General features: G+C 36.2%; 1 protein-coding gene and 2 non-coding genes across 4 annotated transcripts; 2 read left to right on the plus strand and 1 right to left on the minus strand.

The window, feature by feature from the left end:
- Positions 1–2,242: 2,242 nt before the first annotated feature.
- Positions 2,243–23,437, plus strand: LOC138696889 (histone-lysine N-methyltransferase EHMT1-like). Of its 2 annotated transcripts, XR_011331483.1 has the most exons (5): positions 2,243–2,363; positions 6,132–6,641; positions 11,045–11,155; positions 18,515–20,648; positions 20,998–23,437. XR_011331483.1 is itself a non-coding variant. In XM_069822354.1 (4 exons), the coding sequence occupies exons 2-4, from the start codon at positions 6,132–6,134 to the stop codon at positions 19,055–19,057; spliced, it is 1,164 nt and encodes a 387-aa protein (XP_069678455.1). In that variant the 5' UTR covers positions 2,261–2,373; the 3' UTR covers positions 19,058–19,430. The 2 variants fall into 2 exon arrangements, 1 of the variants encoding a protein (XP_069678455.1); XM_069822354.1 differs by lacking the exon at positions 20,998–23,437 and having other exon boundaries at positions 2,261–2,373; positions 18,515–19,430.
- Positions 19,789–19,864, minus strand: TRNAC-GCA (transfer RNA cysteine (anticodon GCA)). Its single transcript has one exon. It is a non-coding gene; the product is annotated as a tRNA-Cys (tRNA).
- TRNAC-GCA (transfer RNA cysteine (anticodon GCA)) lies at positions 20,898–20,974 on the plus strand. Its single transcript has one exon. It is a non-coding gene; the product is annotated as a tRNA-Cys (tRNA).
- Positions 23,438–25,664: the final 2,227 nt, after the last annotated feature.

Below are 25,664 nucleotides of genomic sequence, written 5' to 3' on the forward strand. Positions count from 1 at the left end.
CAGAGCACAAGTGACCTGGTTCAGAAGAGAACCACTAGTTAAGGTAATAAAATAAGTTTTGTTTCGTTGTATGTCTGATCATGTGCACTGCCTCCTTTCTGAGACTTATGAAGTATCTGTGTGACAAAACATTTTTCTAAGATTACGTATCAGCCAGGACCTCAATCAGAGGATTCATGTATATTAAAATATCGAAAATATCCCATCCCCCTTTTTTATGTTTGAATTTCAAGTTCGTGAACTTACAATTTAGCTTTTCTCACTGAAAGACCAGCAATCAAACAACATTTTCAGGATTCCCTCTATTACGCAGTTATTTTGAGTCAATATATGAAACTTAAATTTCAATTTACACTTTCGCATCAACCATGAAACACTATTCACATCTATTTTTTGCGTACCAATACTCCTGGAATTATGAATCACCACCGAAAATGCACCTGTTTAGCGCTAACTAGAGCTACAAAACAAATCAAATGGTTGCATACAGAAATCAACACACATGCGCCAGAAGCCAATGAGACAAAATAGAAGACAAGAGAACGTTTGTTGTGGGGCAAGAATGTGGCACATAGAGAATTGACTGCTGCACAGCAGACACCTTTGTGATTCCAGTGCTACAGCGCGAAGTTAGACTAGATTTAAAAGAATTGATAATTTATGTAAAAAAATGGACATTTATTGGCCTCTGAAGCTAGTAATCAGTGGCGGTTCCTCGGGGGAGGGAAGGGAGGAACGTCCTCCTCGCATTTTTCTTCTTTTGAAAGTAAATACCAAATGAAATATATGCTTTGAAATTCGAGGAAGATCCAATAATTTTTAAGTTCACAGCTATAAGAAAACCTCGGTTGATCGATTTTTTAACGACGCGCACTCATGTGCTACTAGAAACTGTAAAAAGGATGCGAGATTGTTTGTGTGGAGGAATGTCAATCCATTCCTCCTTTACTGCAGTTAACACACATAGACAACAGCACGCTAGCAACCAAAGAAAGATGCAGAGTTTTAAAGCAAGTAAATGAACGGATAGGGAGGAGATCCTCCTCTGAATCAGCGCATGGGCGGGAAATAGAAACCGACTGGTCTTGCAGCAAGCTCGCTACCACTGCCATCTAACGATGCTGCATTCAACCAGACTATAACACATCTAGGAGGAGACACAATAAAAACAGTTTTAATGCAAAGCTATGAAAAACACCATATAATTTTTTTTTTTAATTATAGATCAAAATATATTATTCATTGCACTTTATAAAAGCTACTATTAATGGTTTGAAACTTTCGAGGATATCTGAAAGTTGAAGTTGGATTTATATAAAACAAAGAGGAAGTAGTCCTACATTAGTATCGCAGATCTTTTTGGCCCCTGAAATTCACTTCCATTCATTGTCTACTAGACAGGACAACAGCCAAGTTGTCAGTTTTGCACAAATATCTTTGAAATTGAAAGTACTGCAAACTACATTATTTTTAACATAAAAAAATTAATCAGCCACCGACAGCTTTGAACAATAATGGTAGTATGACTTCACAAGAACTGACATTCTTCAAAAGCATGTGATACTGAATTTGTAAAATGTACATATGACAACTCAGACCACGTGGGTGGGTGCAGTTTTCTCGCTTTCCTAACAGATTATTTCTCATTCTCATTTCCGTAAAACGGTTCTGGTTACGTGTTAGTAGCTGATCTCTTTCAACACGTGTGATGCTGTAGTGTGCGTGAAAAATGCTGCGAAGTTGTGAATTTCCTTGTAATTGTTAATTTGTGCAATCATTCAACAATGAATGGAAGTGAAAACATATCATATATTGGACAATTTAGGAAACTCAGTTTACAAAAACAGATTATTGCTATACAAAAGGGAGGAAGGCCAACCCCAACACTACCTGGTCTTACATGTATGCATGTAGGCTAATTTGTAGCATGTTTCTCTCAAGAAGGTGTCATTTTGCGCTGTTAACTTCTCTCCTCCTCTTAAAAAATATGCAGGAGCCGCCACTGCTAGTAATACCTTTAAATAGACCTAAAATTTATTGCTGATATTAAAACAGCCTGGGTAGGTACTGCCTACCCTGAATGCACGCCACTGTTGAATATCATAACTTATTTATAAGAACATGTTAACATCCTTGTCATTCATTCTAAAAATTACTTTTTATTAATGCGCAATTAGAAGCGGGGTCACTATATATCAATAATTTGTCTAAAAAAGATAATATCGGCGATAAACATGTTATGAAAGATGCCAATTAGAGAAGTTTCTGTACTGTAAATATACACTTATCACTGGGAGACGGTCGTCATCTACTGTCCACTGAATACTTGATAGTGCTAGTGTTTTACTTGTGAATTTTCAAGAGTAAGTTACGGTAATTAAATTATCAAACTGTTACCAATAAAAACGTTAAGTTTCTACAATTACACGATGCCATATGTTTATTGTAGTATAAAATTAACATCTCAGCCATATAAATTACACTAAGCTGTTCAAATCAACACAGTTATCTTCACTAATGAGTAATGAAACAGTTATTACGTTTCTAGAATAATGAGTTAATTCTACTGATGACGAGAACCACTTTATTTACTAAGAAAAGAGTTATTACATTTCAATCGTACACATTTTCTGGTCCCTTAAAAACGTTTTGACTATTTGTGCAGTGATACTTTTTTTGTAACTCTTGTTTTAGAATATGATCATGAATAATTTGATATTATATTTATTTATACTAAATTAATTATTTGAGAAAAAATGGGAGTATAAGGGAACAGTACATCAGTTATTCATGGATTTTAGAAAGGTGTATGACTCAGTTAAGAGAGAAGTTTTATATAATATTCTTATTGAATTTGTTATTCCCAAGAAACTAGTTCGAATAATTAAAATGTGTCTCAGTGAAATGTATTGCAGAGTCTGTATAGGCTAGTTTCTATCTGATGCTTTTTCAATTCACTGTGGGCTAAAGCAAGGAGATGCACTATCACCACTACTTTTTAACTTCTAGAATATGCCATTAGAGAAGTGCAGGATAACAGAGAGGGTTTGGAATTGAATGGGTTACATCAGCTGCTTGTCTATGCAAATGACGTGAATATGTTAGGAGAAAATCTACAAATTATTAGGGAAAACACGGGAATTTTACTTGAAGCAAGTAAAGAGATAGGTTTGGAAATAAATCTCGAAAAGACAAAGTATTATGATCATGTCTCGTGACCACAGGTGGAGAAGTTCAAATATCTTGGAGCAACAGTAACAAATAGGAATAACACTCAGGAGGAAATTAAACACAGAATAAATATGGGAAATGCCTGTTATTATTCGGGTGAGAAGCTTTTGTCATCCAGTCTGCTCTCAGAAAACCTGAAAGTTAGAATTTATAAAACAGTTGTATTACCAGTTGTTCTCTATGGTTGTGAAACTTGAACTCTCACTTTGAGAGAAGAACAGAGGCTAAGGGTGTTCAAGAATAAGGTGCTTAGGAAAATATTTGGGGCTAAAAATGATGAAGATACAGGAGAATGGAGAAAGTTACACAACACAGAACTGCACACCTTGTATTCTTCATCTGACATAATTAGGAACATCAAATCCAGATGTTTGAGATGGCCAGGACATGTAGCACATATGGGCGAATTCAGAATTGCATATAGAGTGTTAGTTGGGAGGCCAGAGGTAAAAAGATCTTTGGGGAGGCCGAGACGTAGATGGGAGGGTAACATTAAAATGGCTTTGAGGGAGGTGGGATATGATGGTGGAGACCGAGTTAATCTTGCTCAGGATAGGGACCGATGGCGGGCTTATGTGAGGGCGGCAATGAAACTCCGGGTTCCTTAAAAGCCATAAGTAAGTAAATTACAGTAATTATACAAAGCATAAAAAATCAGAAACACTCGTATGGAAGCGCCACTTTTAGTGGCCGCCACAAGCGACAAAGCCAACCACTCAGAGTGTCTACAGAGCCACTATGCTGTGGCTGTCTGAAGGCCTTCATGTAAATGCATTATTCACAAGCGGCAGCACTTCTAAAAGTGGCCTTGTCTGAAGGGGCTCTTAAGGAGTAGTGAAGCGCATTCCATAACCTTTCCTACTCAAATCCTATCGTCATCTTCCTGTGGTATAACCTGTTTTTAACAAATAAGACTCTGGAGACCAAGCCACATAACTATAACTATTCCACCAAATATGGATGAACTGCCATTTCAGCGTGCATCCCAGAAATGGTGAAGAGAGCATATGGTTGGTGGAGTTGTCTGAGAATCCTTCCCACTTGGTTATATGATGTGTGGTCCTCCAAACAGTTTGGGGATTGCATGTAGGCGATATAACTGCCATAACATGAAAGTATGGTGCCTACATTAAAACGGTTATACTTTTTGCTACATCACTCTCCTATATTGGAGAGCAAGAGAGTTAATGGCTTTATTACCAAGAACTCAGCATTAGTTAATGACAATCGAAACAAAGAGGTGGTATGGGTTTTTATTGTTCTTAAAAATTGATTATTATCAGCAACTACGCACTTAAGCTCCAATGATTAAGAAGGTATCACAGTCTACTATATACAGTAACGAATCTTGAGTTTTGAGGATTCTAGAAACAATAGACTGTGCCAGTACTATTTTGCATTGCCTGTAATGAGCCGATATTAGCGATCCTAGTGGTGAGCAACTATCTTATGTTTGCATATTTACTACGTATTGAGCTTCGTGACTGTATATACTAGACTGTGAAGGTATCATGGAAGTTTTAGAGAAGAGTAACCTTAACATTTTTTACTTAAAACTTTCTTAGTTGAAACGTTAAAAGTGTTATAATTTTAAAGAGGTTATGTACCTTATAACAGATGGGCCCTGTTTCGACGCCGGTGTGGTGTCATCTTTAGTGTCTTTCGAACTACTGCTGCTCCAGCTGATCTTGATTTCTGTGTTTGTGTTCGTCAGTTGTAGGGGTGGGGGTGTGTTGCTCTTATGAGGGGGGGTGGTTGTTTGTGTGTCATGTACATAGGACAGACAGGAAGATCCTTTCAAACAAGATACAATTAAGATATTAAAGCTATAACTAAACCCTACATCACATCAAATTACGCAGAACATATTACCAACAACAATCACGACTACAATAACATAGAAACAGATATGAAAATACTATACATCATACCAAAAAGTCTAAGTTAAACATATGCGAAATATACAAGCACACAATATCACACCCACAGCATATATTTAATACTCATTTACAATTCAATACCCATACATTATTCGATAGTCTAGCCCAGACCTGCAGAACTGTAGCTCTTGAGAGTGACTGCTTTCCTCCCCTTGCTTACCCCACCCACCTTTTCTACCTGTGCAGTCACGGCGTTCTAGTTATGCTCGGCTGCATCAACATTCATTCTTATGGCGGAAGTCTGTCATCCCCAATAGAAGTGGAGTGAGGCTGACGTCATATTTCCCCTACTTGCGAGTTTTGCAGGCCTGGTCTAGCCTCATGGTCTAGTGGTCAGAGTTTCTGGTTATAATTCATGAGATCCCAGGTTCGATTTCCGGTTAGAGCAAAGGAAGTTTTCCTTAAAGGGGAATATTCCTGTGTTCGTCCATGGTCTGGAAATTAGGTTAGGCTTAGGTTTAAGACCTCTCCTGGCACCTCATAATCATCCTATCGTCGTAGTCATCATCATCATCATCATCATCATCATCATCATCATCATCATCATCATCGGAGCAATGTAACTCCATCTTCCAGATGCCCCAACGGCAGAAGTGGGTTACAAATAAGCCATTGTCAGGAGAGACCAGAAATGTCAAATGACAACCTGGTGGCATTGGAAAAAAAAATCGATATAATACATGACACACAAACAACCACCCCCTCCCAACGTAAGAGCAACACACTCCCACACCACAACTGATGAATGCAAACACCGGAAATCAACATCAGCTGGAGCAGCACTAGTTCGAAAGACACTGAAGATGACACCACACTGGTGTCGAAACGGGACTCGTCTGTCATAGGGTACATAACCTCTTTAAAATTATAACACTTTTAACATTTCAACTAAGAAAGTTTTAAGTTTTAAACAAGTGTTAACGTGAACAAAAAACATTGAATTAACATTTTTATTTACAGATGGAGGTGGTACCACATGTTGAGAGTGTGAGCACATTACCACCAGGTGTAACACTTCCACTCTCAGCAGCACCACAACAGCAACCTAACTTGCAGCTATTGTTGCTGCAAATCCTTACTCAACTACAGAATTTGGAGCTCGGACAGAATCACTGCAAGAAAAATCAACAAGAACTTAATCACATCACAGAGAAATATAATAAAGCACAACAGAGATGGAAAGAACTCGAGGAAGACCTAACTAAAGAAATAAATTCCCTCCGACAAAAACAATCAAACTTTCCTAATTTACAAGAAGACCTGCGACAATGTCGAGAAGAACTGAAACAAGCTCGATCAACAATAATAAATTTACAGCAGGAAAAGGACATAGTCACTTTGCAATTAGAAAAAGAAAGGTCTGCTTTACAAAATGAGAGGTGGAATAAAACTTTAAGTCTAGCAGAACGATTTGTTTATACTGTGGAAGAGAAAGGAAAATGTCTAGTGCTGGTATCTGATAATCTGACGGTGAGTAGTATATACAGTCATTAAAATATATAGCTGCCGCATATATGGCATGCACATCCTGGGGTAATGACACTGCACTGGGTCCACACCTGTGGAGTAACGGCTAGCGCGTCTGGCCACGAAACCAGGTGGCCCGGGTCCGATTTCCGGTCGGGGCAAGTTACCTGGTTGAGGTTTTTTCCGGGGTTTTCCCTCAACCCAATATGAACAAATGCTGAGTAACTTTCGGTGCTGGACCCCGTACTCATTTCACCAGAATTATCATCTTTATCTCATTCAGACGCTAAATAACCTAAGATGTTGATAAAGTGTCGTAAAATAACCTACTACATACATACACTGCACTGGTCCATAGTAGCGTTACACATTCTTCTCTACTATATTCCCATCGAATTTTTTCTCCAATTCTCCTTTCTTTTCATGTCTCTCCATTTCTTGATTGCTCTATTTTTTCTTTCTCCATTTCTTGATTTTTCGGTGCTTTCCTTCTTCATTTCTTGATTGCTCTGTTTCTTCTATTCTTTCTTGGTGTTTCTTTTCTCTTTCCATTTCTTAATTGCTGTATCTCTTTCCTTTTTTTGGTGTTCCCCTTCTTCCTCTATTTCTTCATTTCGCTATTAATTCTTTTCTTTCCTTTTCCATTTCTTGAGTGCTCTATTTCTTCTTTTCATTTTTGCTTTCTTTCTACATTTTCTGATTTTTTTTTTTTTCATTTTCCTTCTTTCTCAATTTTTTAATTCTGTGGTCTCAGGGTAAAAGTTCTTAAGTCGGTTTTGCCAAATTGAGTTAAGTACAGAAACTTTGAGGTAATTATATGTATTTTGTCTGAGTAAAATGACTCAAGGACTTAAGGAGGCGTCCTTTGACTTGAGTCACTTTACTCAGACAAAATATGTATAATTAGGTACCTCAAAATTTCTGTACTTAACTGAATTTGGCCAAAACCTGACTTAAGAAGAGACCACAGAATTTCTCAATTTAGTTTTCTATTGTCGTCTGGAAACCTGGATTGTTGTTATTGTCAGTGGTTGTAGGATGAATACAGTTTATTTTGGATTTCCTAAATTTAATTAAGCTGACTGAATTAAATGTTCAAAATGTACTCCACTGTTGGCTAGACAGTAATACAGCCTATTTCGGAACTTCTCTACATAGCATTGTCATAATATCAAAACTGTGCATAAACAATGTAAATCTAAACTCAGCTTTTATTATCTTCTATCCTGTTTTAAATTTTAAAACAACAGGTTTATAACACAAGCCATAATATTCCTTAAATTAGTTTGTGTTACTACCTGAAATAACCAGTGATCGAACTGGAAATAAATTACTGCCGGTATGAAGAGACTTGTCTTGTGATACAACTATTTTGGGGATTTCTTAAATAAGAGATAGTTCCCGCACGCGAACTAAATAACGTACTATATAAGACAACACACACTACTGCAGGAATGTCTATAAAGGCACGTCTCCACTATTAAACATTTAACAACATGTTAAATGTTAAATTGTTTACCGTTAACATCCTAACATGTTGATTGAATATGTTAACACTTTGTCCACACTGTTAAACATGTTAAACTTGACTTTCTTTGCGCAGTCCACAATAAACAGTCTATGAGATTTTAATATAGATAGTGTTTTATTTTCAAACCTTGGACAATGGACTCGGATGATGATCTGACTTTTGTAATTGCCTCTATTGCTTGTTACAAGGCTTTGAAAAGGAAGAAAATGAGAATGTGGATGCGGCAATATCTTAGTAAAAGACACCATGCAGGATACATTCTAAACGAGCTTAAAGTTGAATGCAGTATCGATTTGGATTCAAAAACTAGCTGAGAATGTCAGAACACGATTTTAATATAGTGCTGCAAAAATACTTCCTGTTACATCAAAGAAATACACAATTTAAGAGCAGCCATTTCATCTCAATTAAAAAAATTACAGTGCGATTGATTATCATTGGACCTATGACATGATAGATGTTAAAGGAGTGGGTAATATCGTATAATTATTCTTTCCGAAGTTTTACAAACGTTTACATCACCAAATACGACCATTACTGACGTCAATATAGCATTAACGTTTAGCGTACGAGAGTGCGAAAACTCTCTATTGTATTCTCGAGAACAATATTAAATAATAATTCCAGTTCTCTAAAACAGTCGGCCTTCTTAGTTTTGTCCGTGTATTCTTTTGCAGACACATCCCACAAACAAGGCCTTTCCATCAGTGCATTAATTTTATTCTAATGTATTTTCTTTCGTCCATTCCATTACTTCGAACAACTTACAGCCAACACCAAGGACCAATGAGAGTATAAAAATGATCAAGATACGTGCCACAAAATCGGAACTTGGTCGTTGCTATGGACACTGTACGAACTTTGCCAAACTGTACCGACGCTGCACGAGCAAATGAATTGACTTGACATGTTTTCCATTTCTGCTGGAAAACACGTCAAAATGTAAAAAGTGTTAAATTCAACATACTTAGTTAACATGTTAAGTCAATTGAGACTTGAAATGTCCATATACATGTTAAATTCAACATGTTATATTTAACATGTTGTTGTTAAATGTTTAATAGTGGAGACACACCTTAAGAGAAGGTACAAAGTATAACGATGCTTCACTAAATAACAACCAATTTTAAACTTTTACTGCCAGTATGCTTTTTGACATCTTATGTAAGTTCCAGTATGCCATACCGGCCCAATTGGACCACTGGAAATAATCTGTAATCAACAACAGTCTTTGTAGTTTTATTTTAATCAACAATAACAATCCAGGTTGCCAGACGACAATGGAAAACCAAACATGTCGAATAAATGAGATGTATAAGCAACTGAATACTCTTTCACAATAGGTTTGTTCCAGCATGGTTCAGAATCGATTCTGAACTGCCTGCTCATGTGCAGCAGTTCAATGTACGTTCCAACAAGACTAGAACTGATTCCAAACCAATATTGAACTCCCAGTTCCCTGTTCCAATGTGCTTTACAATTCGTTTGGAATGAGTGAAATTGGTTCTCAATAAAGACCAGAACTGGGAATTCTGAACTGTTGACGCATGCGCAGATGGTTTAATGCTTCGAGACTAGGTAAGGTAAAATAAAAGAAATAGTCCATCATGAGTGATTTGGAAGGTGACAGCAATATATTTTACGAAGAATTAAGTTCGTTAAATGAATATAATTTTAATATGAGAAGAAATTCCGAAGGCCGTAAAAGAAGAGTTCAAGAAACGTTCCAACAACGTAAAATCCCGAACTAGTTCTGACACTGTACACAACTGGTGCATGCGTAGAAAGAAATTTGCTATTAGTTCGGAATGCGTTCCGAATTGCTTGCTGGAACAAAACTATTTATGTATCATAATATAGGGATGTCATTTGGAATTTCAAAGTGGACTGGGGGTGAACCTAAAATGCAATTAACGCTCGTTTTAAACTTCCTCTCAGTATCTAAATTGGCTTTTGTTTTGTTTAAATTAAATTAAATTTAAATAAATGGTTATTCAGACTGGATAGTTTTGAAATGAAAGCTCTGTACGATGCTTCAGATGAAAAAAGTATTGATTTTAAGAGTTTATTCCTCAAAATGTTGCAGATAAATAATAATAATAATAATAATAATAATAATAATAATAATAATAATCATCATCCTTGCATGTATTGGGCCTAGTGGCCCGTTACGGTCTCTTGCCAACGCTTGAACGGTCTGCCCTAGTATCTCTTGCCCACAGGATGGTAATTTAAAATTTGGCGTGGAATTCTAGAACGAGGCATTCTGATGACATATGATCTCCAGTTTTGTCTGTATTTCTGTAGGTATTCTGTAATCGGTTCAATCTGCAGTTCTTTCATAATGTCAAAATTTCTAATGTGATCCATTCTCGTGTATCCCGCTGTACGACGCATAAATCTCATTTCTGCCGCCGTTAATCTTTGTGAATCAATATTACGAATCGTCCAAGCTTCACTACCAAAACAGAGTATAGGTCTGGTCAATTTTTTATAAATTCTGGTGCGCGTGTGTTTTTGTACTAAGGTTGGTTTGAATATCTGATTAATATTATCCCCATTGCTCTGTTGAATAATAATAATAATAATAATAATAATAATAATAATAATAATAAAAGGACAGAACTATGCAAGTGCCGGTAACTAATGGAAATAAAAACTGTTTTACTACAGAAATTATAAATACATCCTTGAAAGCAATACAATATTACATAATTGATACATTTAATTATGTACTTCCATCAGTTTCTGAAACAGTGGAAACAATTTTATTCTCCCATTTTCTAAACAGATTTATTTTCCTATTAAAACCTGCAACTCACGCATGTTCAATTGTTCCATCTATTACAATGAGTTATTTTTGTCATCTATTTAGACTGATAGTTCTACTGAAAGCTGGCAAGCAAAGGTCACAGCTCTACAGAAGCAAGTGGAAGAGAAACAGTCAAAAATTCAAGAACTGGAATCTGGAAAAATGAAAACAAAAGTAAGTATACTTGTAATTTAAAGATAAACAAGGCAGAGGGATAACAAGAGGGAAAATCATCTTCATATTGTGTTGTATGAATTAAAAACAGAAAGTTAGATTGGGATTGAAGTTAAACTTATAAAATTAGATTAGTTGTAATGAAAATAGTAATACCCATCATAACCTTTAATATTTACCTGTAGTGTAACAGAAATACGTATTTTTAACTCTGCATTTGTTGCACGCAAGTTACAGAACATCATGCGGGATTTTACAGATGTTATTTCATTTTTAAACGATTTGTGTTACCGGTATCTTACATTGTCATACACTATTGAAATTATTTTTATCCATTTTGAAATATTGAATTTATCACTTGGATATAAAACAATTCATGAATAGTTATTGATCATTTAATACTCCGTGAAAATAATAGAATTGGAAATAACCATAGAAGTAAACAGCTATCAAAGGGGTATAAGTGTGTTATTTGTTAAAATTAACGACACACTATATTTCGGTCGATTTGAGATGGAATAGGCCATACATACATAGAATTTAATATGCACCCAAATAAGATGAACTTTTATTTCTTGGATTATACACAAAAGACATTCTCTATAATCCCATTATTAAGACATCTCACTTCATTTATAAAGTGTGACATTTAAATCAGTGTTTGTCAACTGGTGGTCATGGACAATGAGTCGGAGGATCACCAAGGTACTTGACTTTGTCATTCACCTACATGAAGCCAGCTGTGTAGACCAGTTTATCGACAGTCATTGCACAGGATACGCCGAAGGAGGCTCGTCTACGCTACACCTACGTTGAGATGAGGTGATGGAGATTTGTTGGGATGCCACAGGGGAACTGGAGCTCCTGGAGAAAACCCCTATTACCTGGACCGCAGGCTTGTCCAACACAAGTCATAAATTAAGGATATACCAGAGATTGAACCCAGGTCCAAAGGATTGAGGCCAGTGCTCTAGCCAATGGACCACTGTGGCAGCTTATTAATTTTCATTATTATTTGTAAGGAAAATTTTATGGCAAATGAGGAATACTTACTTACTGGCTTTTAAGGAACCTGGAGGTTCATTGCCGCCCTCACATAAGCCCACCATTGGTCCCTATTCTGAGCAAAATTAATCCATCTCTCTCAAATCCATTTTAATATTATCCTCCCATCTACGTCTCGGCCTCCCTAAAGGTCTTTTTCCCTCTGGCCTCCCAACTAACACTCTATATGCATTTCTGGATTCGCCCATACATGCTACATGCCCTGCCCATCTCAAACGTCTGGATTTAATGTTCCTAATTATGTCAGGTGAAGAATACAATGCGTGCAGTTCTGTGTTGTGTAACTTTCTCCATTCTCCTATAACTTCATCCCTCTTAGCCCAAATATTTTCCTAAGCACCTTATTCTCAAACACCCTTAACCTATGTTCCTCTCTCAAAGTGAGAGTCCAAGTTTCACAACCATACTGAACAACCGGTAATATAACTGTTTTATAAATTCTAACTTCCAGATTTTTCGACAGCAGACTGGATGATAAAAGTTTCTCAACCGAATAATAACAGGCATTTCCCATATTTATTCTGTGTTTAATTTCCTCCCGAGTATCATTTATATTTGTTACTGTTGCTCCCAGATATTATAATTTTTCCACCTCTTCAAAAGATAAATCTCCAATTTTTATATTTCCATTTCGTACAACATTCTGGTCACGAGACATAATCATATACTTTGTCTTTTCGGGATTTACTTACAACCCTATCTCTTTACTTGCTTCCAGTAAAATTCTCGTGTTTTCCCTAATCGTCTGTGGATTTTCTCCTAACATATTCACGTCATCCGCATAGATGTAACCCGTTCAATTCCAAACCCTCTCTGTTATCCTGGACTTTCCTAATGGCATAGAGGAATACTGAAATTTTAATTTGTAGTGTTACATATTACATCAACCTAAGCTGTAATAAAATAACAGAACAATATTATCACTTAAATGATAACATTTCAGCGATGCATATGGAGGTCACACTGAAAGCTTTGCGAACTAATATATGTACAGCAATAAACTAGATTTCCTATTACTATGATGTACCGAAGTACATACGATAATTCCGAGCAGGAATTCCGCATTACCCTATGGTGGGTACTCACCTTGTCGTGGTGAGGGGGCTTAAACTTGTTGTTTAAGCTAACAAGTAACAAAGAGGTACCCACATAAGCTGCATTACTACCAAAGCAGTCCCACTATTTTTTTCACTATAGTCCCTCAATCGGATCTCCGGGTAGGGACTGCACTGAGAGATGCCAAGAATCGTACTAAAGTACTTATTTGGAACACCAAAAGTCACACCGTCCAGTCAATCAGAGCCAAATTTATATGTATGTATTTATTCACACTGCAATGGGTATATACCCAGTGGCAGTGGTAACTAATTACACTCAATAATGACAATAATAAACTTATTAATTAAAAATACAATTAATAATAATACTAACAATAATAATAATAATAATAATAATACCAGGGAATATCCTAATAATACCATGGAATATTGAAAAGAGCCATATAATGAGACAAAGAGACAAATATAATACTAAAAGGATTGAAGTATGGTGTCAGTCCAATGCAGAAGCAAAATCCATTCTCTGCAATATAAAAAATGAGGCTAAATACTAATATGCGTTACAAGAGCGGTATTTTGACGTTTTCATGTTCGAGGAAAAGATTGAAGAAGCGATGAGCTTTTTTAATTTCCGAGAACATGAAAACAAACATACTGCTCGTGTATCGTACATTATTTTGTGTGAAGATCGTTTATTACATACCTGAAAGAGGAATTTCTAATTAGTTGCAATGAAACCTCCATCTTGGTTTCTGTTCAATGACGGCAACTTTGGAAAACAAATATATCTATCTTCAACACTGTTGCTATAAAATGTTTTCTGTGTTTACTATATTCCAGCAGGCCGTGATATACGTCTGTCTTTTTTTTTTCCCCAGTCTATAAATGCGAACTTAAAACAAACGGTAAGGTTATGTAATGATTTATTTTTCATTTTAATATTTTAACAATATTATTGATATAACATATTGCAGTAATAACATCGGCATCTGGAATCTTGTTGATTTTTTCACGGCTTCCTTAATGTTACTTGCATTACAAATGCAGTAACTTTTGTGGTGTTGTAGAGTTTGCTTAATTTTTGCAAATATTTAAAAACAATAATTAACAGTGCAATTTAGGTGAAATTGCAGTGGTAAGTTTCCAATTTATAATTATTACTATGTTAAACGTCTCTAAAAATAATATGTTAAAAGCCTAAAGCAGTAAATATGGCGCTTAAGCGGTAAGAAGAGGGAAATTGTTGTGTTTTACGTTGGGAATACTGAATGTGGTATTTCACACTTACCGCGTATTGGTTTTGTGCAGAAAGCAAGCAAATACGCACGATCTCGTACAAAAGAATAAATTCCATGTCTCATTGGGTAGTACATTTAAAGACCGAGAATTAAAACGAAAAGGCAACATTAACGAAAAAGATATAGACACTCTAAACATTTTACGATATGGTGAAGGATGGTTAGAAAATTTCTCTCCGGCACCAGCACTGAACCTGAGTTTTCAGCTCTACATGCTGACGCTTTATCCACTAAGTCACATCAGATTCTAGTTCTGATGCCGGATTGAATCCTTCTCAGTTAAGTCCTGCCTCTCTATTCACCTTTGGTTGCCTATCCTCACATACTGTGTTACAGGATAAGGAGAACAGAGAGGTAGAACTTAAGCTGAGAAGATTCAATCTTGCATCGGAACTAGAATCCAGTGTGGCTTAGAGGATAAAGCATCAGCATGTAAAGCTGAAAATCCGGATTTGGGTCCCGGTGCCAGAGACAATTTTTCTCCATTCTACTCATCCTTCACCATATACATTTCTTATGTTCTATAATAAATGCAGTTCAATTTTCAAGACAACTGTTATTTATAAATCCAAAAAATATTTCCTAGTTTAGCTGCTACATATTTTTGAAATTAATATTCTATCAAATTAATAGACTTAATTCTACAAGACTTTCGGGCTATATTTTTAAGTCGTCATTAACACCAAAAGAAAAGCAACCAATGACTCAAAATGCCTTTAGAAATAAAGTACCATCAGCAAGAACTGTTTACGATTGGTTTGTGGAATTCAAAAGAGAACATACTTACATCTGTAACGATTTCCGCAAGGGCCGACTTGCTACAGAGACCAGAAATAGTAATAGCAATGCTGTGTGTCAAATGATTGAAGAAGATGATCGAATCACCTACACTGATTGAGCATTGGTATGAATGCAAAACAAAAGATCCGCCATAATAATCTTATTGTGAGGAAGCTGTATACTAGGTGGACTCCACATAATTTGACAGTAGCTGAAAAACAAACATGTGTTGATTGGTGTACAGAAATACTTAAAAAAAACTTCAACTGAGGCAGTCAAAATCCTTTTTTTGACAATCACTCAACATTAGATCTCTTGCTCAAAAATCAGCAAATATGTCAAAAGGCAAATTTGAAGATATTTTTTAAGGTAATGTTCGATCAAACAAGAAGCAAAATGAACTCTTATTTACTGCGTAATCCTGGTCCTCAAAGATACAGTTCTGAATAAGGTCATATTCCATCGAAACTGATATCTCCAGAAAATGCTGGATACATTCAAAATCTGGATGTGAGACTTTTCCAGCCACACAAGAACTATTTTAAATATACTGACACAATCATACCATTGCCTACTGGTAATTGAAACGTGTGCTATTAAGGCATTTTTATAAGGTATCGTTGATTCATTTTCAGCCTTGAGTTCCTAGGTTCAATCATCATCATCATCATCATCATCATCATCATCATCATTGGCGCTGCAGCCCTTGGTGGGCCTGGGCCTCCCTTAGTAATTGTCGCCATCTGTCTCTATCTTGTGTAGCAGCCTTCCAATTCTTGCACCCCAACTTTCTGGCATCCTCTCCCACTCCATCAATCCACCGCAAGTGTGGTCGGCCTCATCTTCTCTGACCTCCCGGATTTATTACAATTTTTTTGCAAGGTTCACTTGGGTCCAAGCATATTACATGTCCTGCCACCTCAATCTGCTAGTTTTAACTGTATTGATTATATTTGGCTCTCCTAGAAGTCTATATAATTCATAGTTGCATCTCCTCCTCCAGAGACCTTCCTCAAATGTTGGACCATAGATCCTTCGCAGAATCTTTCTTTCGAAAATCTCCAATCTTTTTTCATCTTTTTTGGAGATTGACCACGTTTCTGCCACATATGTCAAAACTGGTCTCACTAATGTTTTGTAAAGAATAATTTTTACTTTCCTGGATAGAGCATGCGAACTAAAGTGATATTTCAAGCCGAAATATGCTCTGTTTGCTTTCATTAATTCATTAGAGATTTCTTTGGACATGTTATTATCGCTAGTGACCACTGATCCTAAATATGTAAAGTTGTCAACTTTCTCAAAATTATAATCTGATATCTGCAGGCTGTCTATCTTGTCAACTATCTTTCCATTATCTGCCAACATATATTTTGTTTTCCTCTCGTTGATGCTGAGGCCTATTTCTTTTCCAGCCTGTTCCAAGGAAAGGAACACTTCCTTTACATATTTCATGGATCTGCCAATAATGACAATGTAATCTGCAAATGCCAATATTTGTGTGGATTTATAAAAAATGTTGTTCCGTGTTTGCACTTCAGACTTCCTGACGACACTTTCCAATCCTAGGTTCAATAACTTGATCAAATCTGCCTCTTTTCAATCTATTACACCCATCGATCATTGCATGCACATATGGTTGGCATGTGTAATGAATGAAGTGTAACTCAGTCTCTTTTCTTTGTTGTGCACATTGTATGTAAACGGTGTTTCCATGAAATCTTCGTTTCTGAATTAAAGTTACCAGTTCAGCAATTTATGCCTTCACTTTTGACTCGTAGGTACCATTTCTAAGTTCTGCACCTAAATTATGCAAGTAAAATCCACTATGAATGGTTTGGTTTTGTCCTTTAGAACAAGACGGACATACACATATCGCATATCTTGGCTAATATTAATTGTTAGATCGGAAGTGAGTGGTGCATGTATTACACTGATTTCTGCACTCGAGCACATAAGATATGGGATGTGATAATGATTCTAGTTTGAGGTACACAATCGCCAGTTGTTACTTTAACTCTAACTCTAGTCTATTTTTACCTCTGTTTGAAATTCTTGCTGATAAATCTACCAGGCAGTACATCTCACTCGACAATATATGTCAGAGGACTTACTTACTGGCTTTTAAGGAACCCGTAAGTTCATTGCCACCCTCACATAAGCCCGCCATTGGTCCCTATCCTGAGCAAGATTAATCCAATCTCTATCATCATATCCTACCTCCCTCAAATCCATTTTAATATTATCTTCCCATCTACGTCTTGGCCTCCCCAAAGGTCTTTTTCCCTCCGGCCTCCCAACTAACACTCTATATGCATTTCTGGATTCGCCCATACGTGCTACATGTCCTGCCCATCTCAAACGTCTGGATTTTATGCTCCTAATTATGTCAGGTGAAGTATACAATGCGTGCAGCTCTGCATTGTGTAACTTTCTCCATTCTCCTGTAACTTCATCCCTCTTAGCCCCAAATATTTTCCTAAGAACCTTATTCTCAAACACCCTTAATCTCTGTTCCTCTCTCAAAGTGAGAATCCAAGTTTCACAACCATACAGAACAACCGGTAATATAACTGTTTTATAAATTCTAACTTTCAGATTTTTTGACAGAAGACTAGATGACAAAAGCTTCTCAACCGAATAATAACAGGCATTTCCCATATTTCGTCGGTTTCTTGGTAAAAGTGACCAAGTCCAAAATGCAAAATTGTTGGAAAAGGGCCACTTAAAGGTTTAATGATCTGTCCAAAGATGACTGTACCTCTTTAGATGTTAGTAATAAGTTATTTTGAAGGTAAATGTGCTATATTATTAGTTTTTAATATAAAAGTACGTCTTAAATTTTCGTAATGCTTAGAAGCCTTAGAATGTGACTTGGTCACTTTTACCAAGAAACAGACGATTTATTCTGCGTTTAATTTCCTCCCGAGTCATAAATATCAGAGGAAGAACAATAAATTGTTGCATACATCTTTAGTTAGATTAGTGAACTGTTACTAGTCAGTGATGTATGCTATGGAGGGGGGAAAGAAACTGGCCACCCTACCCCATTATCTCCTGGCTTAGTTTCCTCATAAGTGATGTCTTATTGATGTCACTTATGAGGTTCCAAGCATTTTTTGGACTATTGACTAAACAGTATGTTATTTCTTTTGCAGCAACAGTATCCTGTAATTGGAAAAGAAAGTCTGTCCAGAGTCGTCAGATACTGTGAAAAGTGTAATATTATTCACACTTTATTTGCTGCAGTAAAAGCTAACAATGCTGATGTAACATTAGCTTTATTGACAAATGGAGTTGATGCAAATTCTGTAGATGGTAGTGGCCGCACTCCACTCATATGGGCTGCTGAGAAGGGTGATGTCGAAGTTGGCGAAGTTCTTTTGAAAAATGGTGCTAATACAGAGGCAAGAGTATTGGGGGATCATTCAAAGGCAGCCCTACACTACTGTGCTCAACACGGACATTTAGAGTTCTGCAGACTCCTGCTGGACAATGGAGCAGACATAGATTCATTGGAAGACTATAAACAGAACGCCATATTCTGGTCAGGGTGGTTTGACCATTTAGACGTTACTAAATTCCTAGTGGAACGAGGCTCAAACATTAAAATACGAAACACTGCAAATCGTAATGTTGAAGAGAATTCGAGAGCAAATGGAAAAGTTAATGTTGCTAATTGGTTGGCTACTCAAAGATAGAAAACTTATTTCCAACATACCCATACTTACCATCAGTTCTCATTTATGTAACAAACAGCCTCAACACAACATAACTCAAGGGTTCTCAACTTGCACTTAATTACATGCTGTTAAGGATTTGAACCAATAACACATTTGATATAATTTAGTGTCATGCACAGTGATTACAAAAATTACTTTCATAAAGGTAACAAATATTTTCTCACTATACATTTTATGCTTTTGTTAACAATTAATTAGATTTTTTATAACTGAACAGACACATACATGGAATAATTTAATATGCACTCAAATAAAAAGATGAACTTTTGTTTCATGGATTACACGCAAAAGACATTCTCTATAATCAGTGAGGAAAGTGGGAAAAACCAGAGGCGGTATGCTACCCCAAGAAAATGACATACCGTCATGAAAAAATGTGATCCGTAAAAATTTGTTTATACATTTCCTCACAACAAAGAGTACTATTTGTTTGCTTCGTAAATCTAAACCACAGTCTTCAGGAACTGTATTCAACATGTATTTAGACACGTTTATTTTGATAAGTCAACTTCTGGAATGCTTACAATGGTAGTATAGAAGGCTGTGGTCTGTAGCTTGTGGTGGCCATTGTTGGCAATTTAGTTACTGTCATTTTTGTTGTTGTTGCACTTTTTATTTATAATTAAGTGAGAAACTTTGAAGGTTTAACATTATTTTTAATTATCACTATTAAATACGAGAAAAATTCGTACCAGCACCGGGAATCGAACCCAGGACCTCTCAGCTCTGCACGCTGAGCGCTCTTACCAACTGAGCCATGCCGGGACACGATCCACGGTATGAATTTTTCTCGTATTTACTAGTAATAATACAAATAGACTAATTCATATTATCGTGTAATATTCAATGAGGTGGGCGAGACCTCATACATATGAATATTTGATGTAATAACTGTTAGCAGTTGTCACAAACTGAGGTTGAATATGGCCACAAAGTCATTTAAATATGCGCTCCTGCATATATGACGTGTATCGTCTCAAGTGCAGGTAGTAAGGCCGTAAAATAGCATTACGAGAGGGGTTCGGCCGGTGCCGTGGATCGTGTCCCGGCATGGCTCAGTTGGTAAGATTGCTCAGCGCTCAGAGGTCCTGGGTTCGATTCCCGGTGCCGGTACGAATTTTTCTCGTATTTAATAGCAATAATACAAATAGACTAATTCATATTAGTCGTGTAATATTCAATGAGGTGGGCGAGACCTCATACATATGAATATTTGATTATTTTTAATGATGTCTCAATGGACATTGCAAAATAATCTAGCAAATAACTTAAGTAACTTGAAATTATTTTATTAAGAAATTTGATGTGTTGCATAAGCTTCAAAGATTCGCGTTACTGACTGCACAAAACAATTTACTGTATACATTATGTAGGCCTATGTGTATGTTGTAAGGAAGGGGTATGCCTTTTTTAAATCTAGGTATGCCAGGGGAAAATTGGCCAGTTGTTTCCCATATGTGTAAAAAATGAACTCGCACAAAAAATCATTTTTGTTAAAAGTGTGGCTTTGGACTATCTCATTCTCACCCCTTCATTTGTAATTTAACAAGTCATTTTAAACTGTTAAATACGAGAAAAATTCGTACCGGCACCGGGAATCGAACCCAGGACCTTTCAGCTCTGCGCGCTGAGCGCTCTTTACCAACTGAGCCATGCCGGGACACGATCCACGGCGCTGGCCGAACCCCTCTCGTAGTGTTATTTTACGGCCTTACTACCTGAGACGATACACGTCATATATATGCAGGAGCACATATTAACACTACGAGAGAGGTTCGGCCGGCACCGTGGATCGTGTCCCGGCATGGCTCAGTTGGTAAAGAGCGCTCAGCGCGCAGAGCTGAGAGGTCCTGGGTTCGATTCCCGGTGCCGGTACGAATTTTTCTCGTATTTAACAGTAATAATACAACTGACTAGTTCACACTAGTCATGTAATATTCAATGAGGTGGGCGAGACCTCATTCATATGAATATTTGATATATATAAGTCATTTTAAATCTTTATTACACAGGCTTCATTACATTACTGGATTTCTTAATGTCTTCTGACCATAGAAACCAATGTGCGTGCATACAGTCTCACTTCTCTCACTGTCTATAATCCCATTGGAATAGTAATCTAGGACAATCCAAAGAGAACAGCTTCGTAAAAAAAGCTGAGACTAGTCGAGATCGAGAATGAAGATGCTCTGCTGCTGCCAGACAAGCTGTAATCCAAGCCAAACAAACATACTTCAACGAGTTTATATCCTGAATAAATTACAAGATGGCAAGAAAACATATCAGTTTTTTTTTAAGTGCAGAACAAACACAGTAACCCTACTAAACAACCTTTCATATTCGATATTAACATCCTTAAATCAGATTATGAAAGCTACTAGTAAAATATTATGAAAATTACTCAACAAATGTAATGACGTGTATATATGTTGAAGACATTATGATTAGGGAGCGATTTTTATGTGCTAAAAAATTTAAATATATTTATTTTTTATGTACTAAAATGTCTAATATGTACGAAAATATTTGCTAAATATAAAAAAAATATATATATTTTAAATATGACAAAAATACCTTACTTAACTTGAAAAAAAAAAAAATGTTACTAGGTACTCACCAATCACACTTGAGTATCAGTTGCTAGTAGTTGTCCGAGAATCACAGTGAACAACAAACGTCATTTCCAAATTCTCCATCACAAATGCATGCCCATTATCTCTGAACGATGACTTATACTGTGAAAACGATCTTTCCACATCACAGGACGTCAGACGTGCATATATAAAAAGAGGAATGTCACAAATACCTACACCGTCAATTTCACCTACAGTCACACCCTCCAATACTTGAGCAACTTTACACATTTTTTTATGTCCACTGTTTTGCCATGAATGCACACGTGAAGCAGCGGCAATGTGCTTGTTTCCAGACAAATGTTGGGTTACCTGAGAGCTCTGATCTGCACTTACTGATTTACCACATGGTTGGCAAAATAACACTTTTCCGCCGGTAGTAAAAATGTTTTTAAATTCATCTACATATTGTTGAAGACGCGATCTTAAACTCAATTTGATTTTAGGTATCTTAAGAGGCGTCTTAACGTAAAAAAAAATGTTTCTAGCTACTGACTGACAATGTTGGAGAAAAGCTTCCTATAGCGATGCCACCATGTCTACACTACGCAGCTTTTGCTTATGGTCCGATAATGGGGAATCACAACAATATGTATTTCCTCACTTCATAGGCATAAATGAGAGGCGAGAGATTTGTTTAAATTAAGTAATGTTTATACCCAAGCTCTTATCCGTTGTGTTTGACAAACAAAGCGCGGAATGAAATCATCTTCAGCAACAATAAACATTCCTAATTATGTGTTGCAAAATCTCTCCTTGTCCATGTTAATTTATTCTCATATAATAACACTGATATGCTGCCTAGCAGTTCTCATAACTTGAGGCGATACTATTACAAAAATGGATCACGGAAACACCACACAGCCCATAGAAACACGAAGCAACCAAGAATTCTTAAAAAGATAACGTATTTCTGAGTGATATAATTGATTTAGTTTTAAAATATTTAAAAGTTCTTGTAAAAAAATTCCAAGATTTATGTGTTTATAATAGATTTCCTGAAAATATGTATTTACATAAATTTTTTGTGAAAATATGTGTTTTTATGTGAAATAAAATTCGGGTTTTAAACTTGAAACTCGGAATGTTTAACTTTGGTAATTGTGTTTTATCACACGCAAGAAAAATATTTAATTACATAGGAATCCGCTCCTTAATTATGATACCGCACCTAATAGCACTGGACTCTAAAACTTTAATACACTCTCCTGTAAAATGTTGTCTGTGTGGCTTAGGACTGTATCATTCTCACCTCTTAAAATATGCATATTAATGATATCCATGCAAAACTGAGTTCATTTAGGAAAATGTATTTGAAGAATGAAGTAACAGTTTTCTGAAAAAGAACACAAAATATCATTTAATAGTTGCATATCTGTTTTATACATCAACTTTTATACAGTTATCTTACATCAAAACAAGGACAGTGATATCTGATGCATTTAAGATTCACATTCGCACAACAGAACTTTGCTTCCAAAACCTCGAAACTGAATAACATATCAAGGAATGTACAATGTACTCATCTTCACACATCAGGTACAGATGCTTTTCTTTCATTATACTTTCTTTTTAAAAAAAGAAGCTCGTAAATTACGAAGAGCATAAAGTGAAATAAATATATTACATCACACTGTAAATAAATCTGTACAGTTCATTATTTGCTATCCACAATATGAAATTTGAGAAAAAAAAAAAAATGAAAGACGTTTAAACTTCCTTATAATCAATTTAAAATGTGATAACAATTTACCCTTTCACCCAAAAAAGTGCATACAATCGAACCACCACCAAAATACTGTAACACAATTATGAATTCCTTAAGAAAAGTATGTGTGTGTTCTGAGTTTGAACACTTCAAATGAATGTCACAAAGATGAGTAGTTTCATATACTGACATGAACACGCAGTAGGTAGCTACTGGTATTTTTATTATACTTATTTGCCTTCATTTGTTTAATACTGTAACAATTCACACGGATTTCTAACTATTATACCAAAGAAGACTGTGATAACAATTTGGATTTGCACCCACTACGCAATGATTTCACACTGCGTTGCGTATTTTAAAAACAGAAGCGTGCTTAAGATAAAAATCTTCATATTGCTTCTATTGTGAGAAGTTCACCTACACTAATCTTATTTTAATGCATGGATGGCAGCAAACACACTATATGAGATATCAACATTAATAAAAATGTATGAGAAGTATTAATCTATAATGAAATTTTCTTAGCAAAGCTATCCATTATACCCAATATAGTGAATAAGTACTTGAACAAAATAATAACATATTCTCACCAACACACAAACCCACTTTCAAAAAAAAAAAAGCTACAGTTCGATAAAAGAATAAATAAAAAAATAGAGGGACTTAAAATGATGTAACAATTTTCCTACAATAATGTAATGACTGTAGCTAGTACTGCATAAACAGTTTAACAACAGTACTTACGTGAATAAATGATAATTCCTCTCTTGAACTTCCTTAAAACGTATTAAATTCTCATTTAAGTGTTGGTTAATTACTATCTTTTATTCTGTTACTCTATTTGTCAAAAAATTTTCATGTATCTTATTTTATGTAATATTTAGCAAATTAATTTTGTATGTCTGCGTTACATACATCGCTTCATTTTATAACCCCAATACAAAGAGCTTATGAACCTAATTCTCTACATGCAACTCAAACAGAGAAAAGAGACTAAGGTTGTAGAGAAATACAGTAATATCAATAGTAGGAGATAAAACTTCTGTGAAAAAGAAAAATTTCTCATAAGAATGAAATAAAGGAAAATACTGTACTTCTGAAATAATAAATAAAATTATACAGGGGCAAGAAGATCCCACAAAATTATACAGTCTTTCATAAGTAACTAAATGCTCGAAAAAATTGACTAATTTTTACGATTTCTGGTTGTATTGTACATCTTTGCTAATAAGAACCTTTCTCGGTGCCGTACACTTGATTTAGTTATGCGTTTGTCCGCCAGACGTCAATCCAATCAGATGTGTCCATCATAAAGTGCCATTTCTATTCCATGTGTGTTTGCATTGATATAACAAATGAGTGGCATGCATGAGATGTTCGAACACCTTGCTTAACGAAATGTTTCCTAACAGGTGGCTTGGTCGCATAGGTCCAATTGCTTGGCCACCACAATCTCCAGACTTAACTCCCCAGGATTTCTTCAGGATCATGTATTTGCAGATAAACCTCGCACCATTCCAGAATTGATGGAAAGGATTGTGGACACAATACAAATGCTCACCCTTGAAATGCTCTCAAGAGTGCACGAGATGGTTCATCATTTGCATTTGTGCATTCTTCGGGGCAGCAGATACGTTGAGAACAATGACTGAATTAGTGTAAGTTCATTGCAATTTATTATAATTTGTGTATTTTTGACACTAACCCTAAGTTTTAAACTTCATAGCAATAACTACTGAAGCTTTCCTGGCGACGTGATAATTCGAAATTTTCTCGGGCTTCCAGCCAGGTCATAAGTTGGTGATCCACCGACGTTTCGAGGATGTTCATCTTCCTCATCTTCAGGGTTAAATGATATCTGAGGGTACCTAGCTCCTTAATTTATAGTGCCAGAGGGAGTCAGCCGAGGAGCTGTGCGCCGATTGGCTGTTATTAGTGCGGACTGCGGCGAGAACGTTGCTGACGTGTCGTTTTGCTTTGTGCTTTCCGGCTGAATGACCTTGGGTCTCACGGTGGGCTCGGCGGACGAGTTCTCCTCGAAATGTCGGTGGATCACCAACTTATGATCTGGCTGGAAGCCCGAGAAAATTTCGAATTCATAGCAATAGTTTCATTCATCTGTACATACGAAAGTAGAGGAGATTTCTGGCAGGCAAACACGTAACTAAATGGAGTAAATGGCACCGGGAGAAGTTCTTACTAGTAGAGACGTACAACACAA

This window comes from Periplaneta americana, chromosome 3 (assembly GCF_040183065.1).
Source record: "Periplaneta americana isolate PAMFEO1 chromosome 3, P.americana_PAMFEO1_priV1, whole genome shotgun sequence".
Classification (NCBI taxonomy): domain Eukaryota; kingdom Metazoa; phylum Arthropoda; class Insecta; order Blattodea; family Blattidae; genus Periplaneta; species Periplaneta americana.

What these genes read in the sequence shown, in the direction of transcription:
- LOC138696889 (XM_069822354.1), top strand. Translation starts at nt 6,132, where the DNA reads ATGGAGGTGGTACCACATGTTGAGAGTGTGAGCACATTACCACCAGGT. An exon ending in TGGTATCTGATAATCTGACG is followed by an intron (nt 6,642 to 11,044) that starts GTGAGTAGTATA and finishes TCATCTATTTAG; the next exon opens with ACTGATAGTTCTACTGAAAG. An exon ending in CTGGAAAAATGAAAACAAAA is followed by an intron (nt 11,156 to 18,514) that starts GTAAGTATACTT and finishes TTTCTTTTGCAG; the next exon opens with CAACAGTATCCTGTAATTGG.